We start from the raw sequence: 11,909 nt of genomic DNA, 5'->3' as shown, positions 1-11,909 counted from the left end.
TGCAGGCTCCCAGACCTACTTGGGGGGGTCGCTATCACGGTGGCGAGCAGAAGAGATTGCAGCGGCTCCAATAGCGCCAGCGCCGGCTACTAGAGCTGCATTTGTAGCACTCGACCGCTTGTCCTTCCTCTTCTTGTCCTTCTTGCTTCCCCATCTCCAGCCCCATTTGCTGCTGGCGGAGTCGGAAGAAGAGTCAACGCTGCTTCCTCCGAACGCGAGCGCAGAGCTAACACTTGAAGATGACTGGTCCTCCGATTCGGCATCGACCCATTCTTCATCATGTGTGGTAGAGTGGGCGTAGTTGGACTGTCGAGATCGAGGTGTATACATCTGACCTGCGCTGCGCCCAGGACCGTGGGGCGAGGAGCCAGCCAAACGAGTTGCCGTGTCGCTAAGCTCTACCAAAGCAGCATCAACATCTTTACCCTTCTTGCCCTTCTTCTTGGACTTGGAGAACTTCTTCGAGAACCCATCTCCGAAGGCAAGATCATTGTCCAATGAAGACGATGAAGAGCCACTTTTGAAAGAGAAGAAGCCGCTCCGCTTCTTAGTGTGACGTTTCTTTCTGTTCTCGGAAGAAGCAGTGAAGAAAGAACCGATACCACCAGCGATGGACTTCTTGGCGGGCCTGGGGAGATTAACAAAGGATGATGAGGAGGATGAATCCTTCCGGCGTTGTCGTCTTTCAGGAGAACGACTGCGGGAGCGGGAGCGGTTACGCGACTTTGCAACAGCCAGCGCAGCCCCACCCACTGCGGCACCGAGTGCAGCCTCCTTCAAATACGAATGCCGGCCGGATCGAGAGGAAGACCGCGATCGGGAGCGTGTGTGCCGAGAATATCCAGACTGAGATGCATGCTTAGAGTCTGCATAATGGTCTCTTTGAGGACTACGGCCAGAACGACGGGTCACACCACGAGAGGTATGGCTCCTTCGGTCATCTTCTTCCCCGTGCGATGAGGCGACTCGACCAGAGCGGAGACTGTAAGAATCGTCAAACTCCTTGCTTGAGAAGAGCGATTTGGTCGCATAACCGGCAAGCATGCCAGGCAGCCACGAGGAAGATTTCTTAGACTTTGGTCGGCGGCGGCTCTCATCTTCGGAGGAGTTGTATCGGCTGACTTTACTGATTCTGGAACTACCACTGCTCCGTCGGTCGGGGGAGTTTCGGCGGCGCCTGTGATAGTGATGCTTGCGAGGGGCATCGACGGAGCTGGTGCCAGGTTGGAAACAGTATTTACACACCCCGATGGATTCCGTGTAATCCTCGAATCTTCCAACGGCCTCGGGGTCACGCCAGAAATCAACGAATCTTCCCATGGGGCCACGCTGACGCTCTTGGAAAGCTAGCGCACTGGGTCCATGAGGATAGAAACCCGGGTTGTAGGCAGCTTGAGCAGCATATCCTCCCGCACCTGCAGCATACAAAGCATTATTATGGCCAGGGCCATACGGTTGCATAGCTTGCATACCACCAACTTGAGAAGATTGCTCGTGGTGCTGGAAAGCGTATTGTGGTGTGTGCTCGGGGCTCGAGGAGTGATGGTGATGACCCAGCATGTACCCTGTTGCAGCACCTGCAGCCGCAATACCAGCTCCTTCACTGAAGCTATGAGAATGGGACGGCTTGGAGGGAGGCTGGTAGCTACCGCTTCCCATCGGCTGATCGTATTCCATTGGCGGGTTGTATGTCATTGGCTGGCCCTGTACCACTGGCTGGCCCTGCTGCGCGTACGAAGTAGTGTGCTGCGGAGGGGAATGCGACTCAGAATGAGACATCATACCCCCAATGCCATAAGCGGCAGCTCCAACAGCGGCAGCAGGAAGAACTCCCGATGAAGAAGGCTTCGAGGGCTTCGACGGTTTTGGGGGTCTAGATGAAGACACTGCCGGCGGTTGGCCTTCCTGTGCCGGAGCGTGGAAATCATCGTCGAAATAGGCCGCCGCTGCACCAGTCTCGCCCAAACTACTGGGCTCTGGGGGTGGGTTAGCCGATGGAGATGCTGCCATCAAGTGTGCCTGGGTGTTAGGAAGCACACTTGGAGGAGCCGGTCGGATACCGGGCTGGTGCTCAACAGATTGGCCTTGGTCACCATAGTAGTCTGCCGCAGCGCCGGCGGGGTTAGGCGGCCGATACGGCGCAGCGACTTGCTCTGGGAACTGGCCGGGAAATTGTTGCTGCACGTGTGGGTCATACGGAACGTCATGCGCTGGCGAATGGTCTGCAGATGGGATTCCAGCGTCGTACTGCATGGGAAATTGCGAGAATCCCGGGGCGCCAATCTCAGCGGCAAACTGCGCGCCGGGGGCGCTAGGTGGCATGCTTGTGGAGATCGGGGGCACATATGGATCCCCTGACTGAGTGCGGCGACGCTCGCGACGGTCGCGCTCCCGATCCAAGTCATCATCCAGAGTATCTTGTGTTCCTCGGCGGCTCCTTCTCCTTTCACGCTCTGGACTGTCGGATCGGTCCTGGTCGCGCCGACGAGAACTCTTGCTTTCCCGTTCACTGTCTCTGCGCTTTGGTGTGCGTTCAATGTAATAGCGATCGTCATCAATGGCTTCTGGCTCGGCGGTTACATAGGTGGATGCGATAGATTCGCCGGCAATGCTAGGTGGGCCACGCTTACTGCGGGAAGCCGATGGTGAGTAAGACGACAAATCACCCAGGCCGCGGTCACGGTCGTCACCCCGTGAGGACTTGCGACTTGAGATTGATCTTGTGTCGGATTTGTCGGGCTTTTCAGACTTGCGCCGGCTGCTCTTGGAGCTGCTGCGAACGTCGGATGAAGACGACGAGCGGCCCCCGCCCATCAGGGCTTTGAACATGGTGGGCAATTAATTTGGATAGCCAGAGTGAACCATGTGGGATGAAAGGAATGTAATGGTTGGAATGGGGGGGGGGAAGGTATGGGGAGGGTAAGTGTTAGTTGTAAGTCAGAGAGAATGCAATGTTATGGGTTTGTTTGGGGGGGGAGTAAACAACGGAGCTGACCCGTGGATCTTGTACCCGGGAAAGGCCCCCAGTGGATCTCAACTTGACCTGTGGCGCTTAACCTCACCTTATTCCCTTCTTTGGTGTTGAAAATCGGATAGAGTCTGTGTGATAGGGGTTACATGAAATGCAGACGATCTGCTGAAAAAATGCGACAGTGAAAAATGTGATTCACAGCGCTGATGAACTGTCGGTGCAACGAGTGGAGCGAATCAAAATCGCGGTGAAGCATCGTGCACGGACCAACATGGGGCTGGGTTCACTTCCAAGGTTCTTCACCCAGCCATCTATACTCCGTACACAGTACAGCTTACGGAGTACTCCGTACCTCAGATATACATCGAAAAATAAAGATGGTTGGTCCAAATCCATCTAGTCTATACTTCTCGGCACAGGGTGCGCTTCAATGCCTATATAAGAACAGGAATCACATGCTAGCCGTAGTATCGCTAACAACCAAAAACAGTATACCCAAATTCCTATTATTGACAATAACAGTCCAATATATGCATTAACCCGCCAAATAATACCACAAGCATATAGCCACAACACCCCTTCTTAAGTATTAAACACCTAATAACCCTAATCAGCCCTCATCAACTTCTCCAACCTACACTTCAACTAATACTGTAACCACCCAGGCAACGCTCTAATTTCCTTTGCAATCAACCTAGCAGATCCAGTAACAATAACATATCCACTCTCAGCCTTGAGCACTCACTTAACAAGCTCCTCATCAATAGCCTCGGGGTGAAACAGGGGATTGAACCAAGGATTCTCAAGAGTCAAATCCCTAATAAGGTTGGTCCTAGTAAAATCCTGTGTAACAAGCACAGAATGAGTCTTAAGACACATAATAGCGCGTAACCAGCTCAGTAGCAAGTCCCTCGTGGAACGCAATAGCCGCACCTACCTAGGTAAACAGCCTTGGATGTCGAGTAATCGACCATATTAATTAAGCCTGACAGTATATCCAGCCAGCCGAATGAGCTACAGATCTTGGACGATACGTCTGCTATATTGCTCACGGAGATTATGTCGCATCGGTAATGACGTACGCTGCTCGATAGCACGTCGTCCATCGCTAGCGGGGCAATGTCTATGTATACCATCCCCAACCCCCAGGCCTACATAGTAAGCTGGCTCGTGCCTCTAGATTAAATCCTGGTCAGTGCAATTCGGGCAAGCCGAGGTCCGCAAGCAGCATGCATTTACTTTCTCGGTTATGGTATGGTCAAATATAGGCGTAGTTTAGCCTAATTAGACCCTTGAATAAATTTGGTTTGATATCGGCCAGCCCCTGATAAAACCATGGGAGCTGAAACAGTGGGAGCGGAAGGGCCCACAAAGCGCCATCATAGTCCGGTACTTCCAAGGTTCTGCATAAACCATGAACCATGAACCTAAAGCATGCATTCCCAGTTTACAACATGAGCAATATCAGACTTCATCTCAATTGATCTCTGTTCTGTCCAATCATATAAACTAATCAAAAGAAAATCTACAAACAAAACTCCAAAAACAGCCCAAACTGACGAATAAGGTATAAATAAAAACACCAAAAGCCAACCACGAAAATGCAAACCTTTGCATTGGATATGAAAATGATATGGCGCAGCCAAATCAGCAGAAATAAGTTGGAATATTGTAAGAGCATCCAAAAAAAGAAAAGCCAATAGACGCGTATGACTTGGGATGCATGCAATGTAAGGAAAATAGCCACACAAGATACAATAACTCCATTCCCGAGACGTATCTCCGCGGAGGAAAGACCGTCGGAGGCACGAGATGCTTTCGATCCCAAAAACAAATGTAAAGAGAGAAAAAAAGAAAGAAAAAAAGAACGAGTCAAAAGCCAATCCAATCCAGTCCAGTCATGACCTTAGAGGCAATGAAAGAATGTGGGGGATTGCTCGACGTATGAAAATAGGCCACACCAATCAATCACCGCGTAGAAAGCCCGTGTGATCTGATCTTGTCTCAGATGCACGAGTGTCGAGTGTTGAATCGGATAGGGTTGGGGAATCATCAATGAAAAAAACCGTATAGTGCACAAGATATAGATGACAGACAGATAACAGATGTCGAGCACGGAGGGGCTCGGGCTTGAAGGGACAGGGACATGCATGATGTGTTCATAAGGAGATAAGATATCAGATATTGGGTTGCGAAGCCCACAGGAACGGGACAAAAACAAATAACTCTGACGCTAGATGCACATTTAAGGGAAGCTCATGCTTGTAGTTTGGCTGCTCAGGCTTGGGGTGTGACTGTTCATGCTTGGGGTGTGGCTGCTCATGCTGTTGGCTTGCGTCAAGTCGGGAGGATGCTTGAAGATCTTGATGTAGATCTGAGTGAGAATTTGAGCATCGGCGCGGAGGGTGGGGGATATGTTTTCGCTTTGAACGAGGAAGCCTATGGTGCGGACGAGGAGACGCTGGAGTTGCTCTGGCTCGACAAGTTCCTGTAGACTTGACATAAAAGTTGCGGATAGGACGAGCATGTTGCCGAATTGTCTGCGAAAAAAAAGTATGTTAGTATCATCTCTATATCCAATTCTTCGAAACGGGAGTCAGAGGATTCCTTACGCATGGGCAGTGCCGAAGATGTTTGTAACGACCAAGCGATGTCCGCCTACACCGTCAAAAGCCTCTGTACTCTTGATAGCCGATTGAATGCAGATGTCGCAGGCAGCCTTCAGTTTCTTCGGCAGTTCGTGTAAACGGACTTTAGGGGGCTGCCAGTCGGTGGAGACTGCAGCTGGCATAGAACCCATCTCACTAGACATACGCGCCATTTTCGGAGCCCGAACAGCGCTGTGTAGCATTGAGGGGGACAATTGTTGCGATGTTGGTGAGTCCACCAAAGACTGACCAACCGGTCCCACGCGGGCACCTGTGTGGCCGTAGTGCAGGGCGTGGTAGAGAAGAGGTCGGTGAATAATATACCGGGCACCGTAATACTTGGCACGCATGCGAGCGGCGTTGATTTCGTTTGCCGGCGGATCGTTTTCCTCCCACTGCATGCTTTGTGGTAGGCTTTTACGCCAGAGGTCAAGGTTCAGGCTGAGAGCCTCTTGAACGGTGGATGACCATCGTGTCTGACCTTGCCTTTCGACCTTGTATAAGTCTGTATGGACTCGATTCAAGACTTTGCGTAGATGAATTTGAGCAGAATAAAACAGCATCATCATCGTCTGGGGTGCGTTGAGATCGTTCGGTAGAACGAGTGTCCATTTTCCTTTTGGAATAGCCAACCGACCCTCGGAACGGGAGATGCCACTCGCTGGAATATCCAGCTCTGCGAGAAGATCACTCTCCAATTGCAGACAGGTCCAGTACGCGAAATTGTACAAGTCCTGCGTAGCCCCCTCTTCGAGTCGCTCATATCGTTTGGTTCTCACAAGAACTTGGCAAGCCCTTGAGGCCTGAGAAATCCAACTGTGGCTCTGGAAGGGATGGGCCAGCTGGCCGGCATAAAGACCAGCAAGCAAGCCGCACTGGACATGTTCCAGCTCGTTGCCACCCTGGAGATGGCCTAATATTGCGGTCGCGTATCCATAGAGAGTCAGGCCAGGAATGGCCTGATAGTTCTTCGTGTTCCCTTGTTCATCATGCGTGTCTGTCACGTCTCTCCTTGACAGGCCTTTGATGCCTTCTTTGATCGGAGCGGTTGAGAAAGATTGACCAGGAGAATGGGTTGGCATAGCGTAAAGAGAACTCGAAAGCGACATCTGCATGGGCGCCGAGTCAGAGTTTGCGGGGGAGAGCACACCATTGGTAACGTATGTCCCATTGACAGTCGGCGGTGGGACAAATGGTGGCAGCGGAGGAGGAATGTGCTGGTGGAGGTAGTCAACCTTCTTGTCCATGATAGGCCCAGGGAGAGGGGCACGAGCTTCGCAAATCGCTCCGAGGGCCAGGCACAGCAAGACCATGGCATTGTCGATATTTTTACCGACTCGTGGCCGCGGCGGGTTAGAAACAGTCTCCATGAACTCGCCACGCACACCCAGGTTGTCGTTTGACCGCTTCCTTTTGGCTGGCGGAGGACCATCGCGAGGTAGCCGTGTGTAATTGGAAGTCGAACTCGGTGAGGTGCTGGGGCGGCAATAGCATCGGATAAAGCAATCGATCTTGAAATTCAGTTCACCCTCCATAAGGAATGGGTGGAGCTTAAACATGTGCGCAAAGTAGCTGTCATAGTAGCGCCTAGCGGTCGTAGCATCCAGATTCAAATTCCCAGCTTCGTCGATGTCGACGTCAGCATCCGGTCCTGCGCCATCCCCATCGGGTCGGGCCTTGGTGTCACCACCATTCATTGGTAATTGACTGTCATCGGCAGTGTATGAGATCTCGCCTTGGCCGTATATGCTAATGAGACCGCGTTCTTCTTCCAACCGCATCACATAATCTTCGTCATATTCAGCAGGGTGTAGCAGCCTCTTAATTGACGGCCACATCAATAGCTTGTGAGCTGCAGTAGTGTGCTCCACTGGAATGGAGAGCTCTCCCTCAGCCTCCTTCTGATCCTCGAGCCTCGGGTCCAAGGGTCCAACAGGTTGGCCAAATTTCGAAGCGGCTGCATCCTGACTACTCCCGGGGTCCAAAATATTCGGAGTCGAAACCTGAGTTGGAGGCATCTCGGTTTTGAGAGGCGGATCCTGCTTGACGACCGGTGGTGGTGGTGGGAGGAGGGCCGGACGTTCTTGGACAGCCTGAGTTGGTTGTTTAACCAGCTTGTTGAACATTGGCCCTTGCATTTGCTCTTGCATTTGTTTTTGCATTTTTTCGAAACGCTCATCCATACGGTTGGCTCGCTCCTCCATGCGGTTCTCTATCTGGGATAGCCGATCCAATACCAGCTGGGTGGTCTTCTCTTGTTTGTGCGGCGGTACCTCTTTGTAGACACAGCCAAGTTTGTTCTCTTTACAGTGACTGCAATTCGGTCGTCCCTCGTCACACTTTGCTTTCCTAGCTCGACATTGATCACAAGCCTATGTAGCTCGAGTATTAGTCAAAAAGAAAAAATTTCCATGAAACAATTTTGCCTTCTACTAGTTCAACGTACCTGCGTGGCTCTATTTGCCTTGCGCTGGCGTGCTCCAAACGTCTGGTTTTGATAAAATGCTTGATCGTATCCGGCAGGTGGTGTAGCACTCGCCATTTGGGCACCGGGTGTCATGAACTGTGAAGCAGGAGGTAGAGCGCCCGAAACGGGTGTATGTTCAGCGCTGTTAATCTGATCCGGGGGTGGGTAGCCCATACGAGCGCGATAATCCGGTGAGCCCTCGTGCGGCGCGCCATTCATCGGCTGGTGGAAGCTTGGGTGAGGGGGCATTGGGTCTTGCGGGGAATGCACGGGCGCATGTAGGGGCAGGCCATGGCCATTTGGGCGACCATATGGGCCTTCCGATATTAATTGTGGCAGCTCACGGTTGGGCATCACGGGGTATCCTGGTGGCTGCGGCGGCAAGGGTGTCTGGGAGTTTGCGGAGGAGCGGCGGGAGTCGGAGGGGTGGTTATCGAAAGTCGGTGGGTATGGAGGGCGCCATGAGGGCTCGAATGCTGTATGCGGACCCGGGTGCCCATGGTGCCCGTCCGGAGGAGGCATGCGATTCATTGTAAATAGAGGGTCCGGGTATGTGGAGGTTTCTGAAGCTGCCAGGCGCGGCTTGTGTCGCAAATAGCCCGGGTCCTTGGCGCTGGGTATATCTTGGGCGGCCAATTTACCGTCAAGAAGCGATTTGGCTTTGGTAAATTGGGACTTAAACCAACATGACGCTCTGAGTTGGAGTCGAGGCAGTAGGATGTAATAAAAGGAAAGGAATGGCGGATGGTGGATCTGATGTCCGAAGGAGCGAGAGTTGGAACAATGAAATCAGATCGCGCCGTTAGAAGCCTGCGAATCAAATGTGTCTAAAGCTCCGGGTTTCCCAGGTCGCAAAAATGCGGTGGTGATGTCGCAGTGGGCAACCGAGTGTGGAGCTAGACAAAGAAATAGTCAGATTACGGTGATGATCCGACCAGGGGGGCCCGTTAGACCGAGATATGGAAATATCGAAATATCGAAATATCGAAAAGAAAGAGAAAAGGGAATCAAAATAGATCGTATCCACCCCGGGCCTATATCAGATAGATCGCAAAGCAGAAGTACTAAGGTTGGGCCACAAGGAGGGGGAAAAACACCTGAAGTGCAAGTTTGGAGCCTTGGGAATAACATTTGATGTACTCCGTACCCAGTATACACATGGGGTACGCGGTACGTCAGGTATGGTAACTTTGGTAATATAACGTACCTGTTGCTTTCCAAGGTTGGGTAGTCAAATACCCATGGAACTAAGTGGGGTGGTCACCTTAGAATTGTAGATCCAAGGTAATTTCAAGTTTCAAGGTGACAATGTCAAAGTGTCAAAGTGTCAAACTTCCAAGGTATAAGGTCCCTAGTTATCGAAAAGAGAACTATGGAAAGAGGAAAGAAAGAAAAAAGACAAAAGGGAAGAAATAATATAAACTGGGGGAGGGGAGGGGGAGAAACATAAGTCATAACATAATAACATATAATAAAAATTCACTGGTTATAATTACGCCTGAGGGATCGACAGGTGTGTTTGCCCCTCCCTAGATTTAAATACACACTCTCTTTAGAATCGCGGTGACTATCAAATACCTCGAATTAAATAAATTTTAAATTAAAAAAAAAAAAAATTAAATGGCTTTGGCTTTTTCTAACCCATGAACTCATTCATCACATATATATACGGAGTAATAATATAATAATCATATAGACCCCTGAGAAAGAAGCACAGAACTCCAATACAGTTGACAGGTCTGCTTTTTTCTTTCTTTCTTTTTTTTTTTGCTGAATTTAAGAAGCAGTGGGTCCGGCGGCTGGGGGGAAATATGAGATGGTCTGCAGAAAAGAAATTAATATCATCATTCTAGGACATGGATACGATTATGCATATGTGTCGGTATACATTGGGAGTAGGGAGATAGTTAGAGAGATCCCCCATAACTAGATGTTATTAGACTATGGAATACGATGTAAGTGCTATGATCGAAGCTAGGATCCTCCGCGTGGAACGGGGATCGAACTTGCCGCCCGAAGGTCAACCGCTTCCCTGGGAAATGCGCCATGCAAGTTGATTCACCCCAGTTATGATATACTGATTTGGGCTGCGCTTAGTTATGGCTTTGGGGCCTCGGGTTAAAGTTCAAGGATATAGAGTAATAAGTGTTTGAGGTTAATTTCAATTTTTTATTTTTATTTTTATTTTTATTTCTAATTTCAATATTTTCCCGATTTCACATTACCAAGTATACTAATATGACCGGTGTGTCGACAGGGATCGCTGCCTAGTACCCAGGACTCGGGTACGAAGTACTCTTGGAAGATATCAAGATATAGATATCGAGATCAGTCTCCAATCTATGATTATCTTCCAAGAGACCATCGAAAATGGAGGTGTATAAGTGAAATACCCTTGAACGCCCCAAGCACCCAATGATAGTCGCCGCACTGGCCGTCCATTCGGTCATAGAACTTGAAACCACACATAGCTTGCAAGGGGCGCTTCCTTTTCCAAAACACGAACTCAACATGAACTCTGTTCGAATTCGATTCTCAAATCAGTGGATATATAGCTTCAGATCGGCGATGTTCGAAGAAAAGCTTCGAGCCCCCCGCGCAACGCACTCGTCATTTGAAGGGATACTTTATCCCGTAGCTCCCAGCGAGATGGTTGACGGGGCTGATCAGCAACCCAGGGCTTTGGGCACCTGGCTCCCCGTGTACTGGACTGTCGTTTAATCCAGATACACTTTGAAGGGCATCCACTTGCAAATGACACATTGACTACTCCGTACTCCGAAGTGAATTTGGAATGTAGTTATATGGTAGTACAAATAATATATACAATAGTTATAGTCATAGTCATAGTTACAAACATACAATGTAAAGAATATCCTACAGAGGACAGGTGAAATGGGATTGTAATTACCAGAAATAATACGTGACGTAGTAAACCGGGTTCGGGGTTACCCGTCCTCCGTCCATGGTTGACGACAGGAATCATTCACGGGCTCCCAGGGGTTTCCAGAAACTATTCTTGTCGGCGGAGTATACGGAGTAGAAAAAGTGGATTGGAATTGACATGCCCCATTTAATCAAGACATTTTGGCCCCGTGATATCATAGCATCAAACGAATACGTTCATTCGGCTCATTTGCTTCCCAACTTAGGCAGTAGCACAGTTTACCCCTGGCTTGATCAGGATGCAGCTCAAGGCCTCTGTGCCACAGAAGATTCAACGGTGTTCCCCAGTCGGAGGTCTTCTGAGCGAGTCAAACGCGCAGATTCAAAGTAGCACAAGGACACAGAGTTGCCCCAGCATTCCTGGATTTTTTTTGGATTTTCTTTTTATCTTTTTGCTTCTTTTGGCCGTTTTAAGTTGTGTCTTGTCTTGTCTGTGTAGTCCCCCATTTCAAGCTGCTAATAGTCAGGCTGAAGGATTGAAGGATCGTGGCGGAGTACAAGTTCGTGGTGTATACGGAGTACAGTGCAGCGGGTAGCGGTAGTGTACGGAAGTGTGGATGGATACACATTTTAGGGCTACTTACAGTACAATAGTGCTCGACACGCGTGGAGCCAAGGCTTTGCGAGGCAATGATTTCCTTTGTTTGGTTAATTCAAATCCTTCGTAATATCGAGAAGTGGTTCTCCCATATCAAGGAGATGCTCAACATAGAGCTCACGGTTTTGACGTGCATGGACGAGATCTGAGCTAAAAGCTCGGAATGAAAAACAATCCGAACCTAACCTTAGTAGCAAAGTCCATTCTTCCAATGGTGCAAGTAGGGTATCTTATTGGTCCTTTACGAATTCCAAGACATCCCACTGGTTGACAGCTGAA

General features: G+C 49.9%; 2 protein-coding genes across 2 annotated transcripts; both read right to left on the bottom strand.

Annotated features, from left to right (window-relative positions):
* Window positions 1-15: 15 nt before the first annotated feature.
* N7455_000814 (uncharacterized protein) lies at window positions 16-2,829 on the bottom strand (the record flags this gene model as incomplete). Its single annotated transcript, XM_065603881.1, has 1 exon — window positions 16-2,829. One exon carries the CDS (start codon window positions 2,827-2,829, stop codon window positions 16-18), a length of 2,814 nt encoding a protein of 937 aa, XP_065462372.1.
* A 2,387-nt stretch (window positions 2,830-5,216) lies between these two features.
* clcA (putative C6 finger domain protein) lies at window positions 5,217-9,347 on the bottom strand (the record flags this gene model as incomplete). The annotated part of the gene is made up of 4 exons (XM_040961248.2): window positions 9,294-9,347; window positions 8,066-8,982; window positions 5,584-7,991; window positions 5,217-5,511 (listed from the first exon to the last, which is right to left on the bottom strand). Exons 2-4 carry the CDS (start codon window positions 8,615-8,617, stop codon window positions 5,217-5,219), a joined length of 3,255 nt encoding a protein of 1,084 aa, XP_040808323.2. The 5' UTR covers window positions 8,618-8,982; window positions 9,294-9,347.
* Between the last annotated feature and the right edge of the window lie 2,562 nt (window positions 9,348-11,909).

This window comes from Penicillium solitum, assembly GCF_028829755.1.
Source record: "Penicillium solitum strain IBT 25940 chromosome Unknown utg000001l_segment0_segment0, whole genome shotgun sequence".
Lineage (NCBI taxonomy): Eukaryota > Fungi > Ascomycota > Eurotiomycetes > Eurotiales > Aspergillaceae > Penicillium > Penicillium solitum.
The sequence above is the reverse complement of the archived record's forward strand: the minus strand, read 5'-3'. Positions and strand labels throughout refer to the sequence as shown.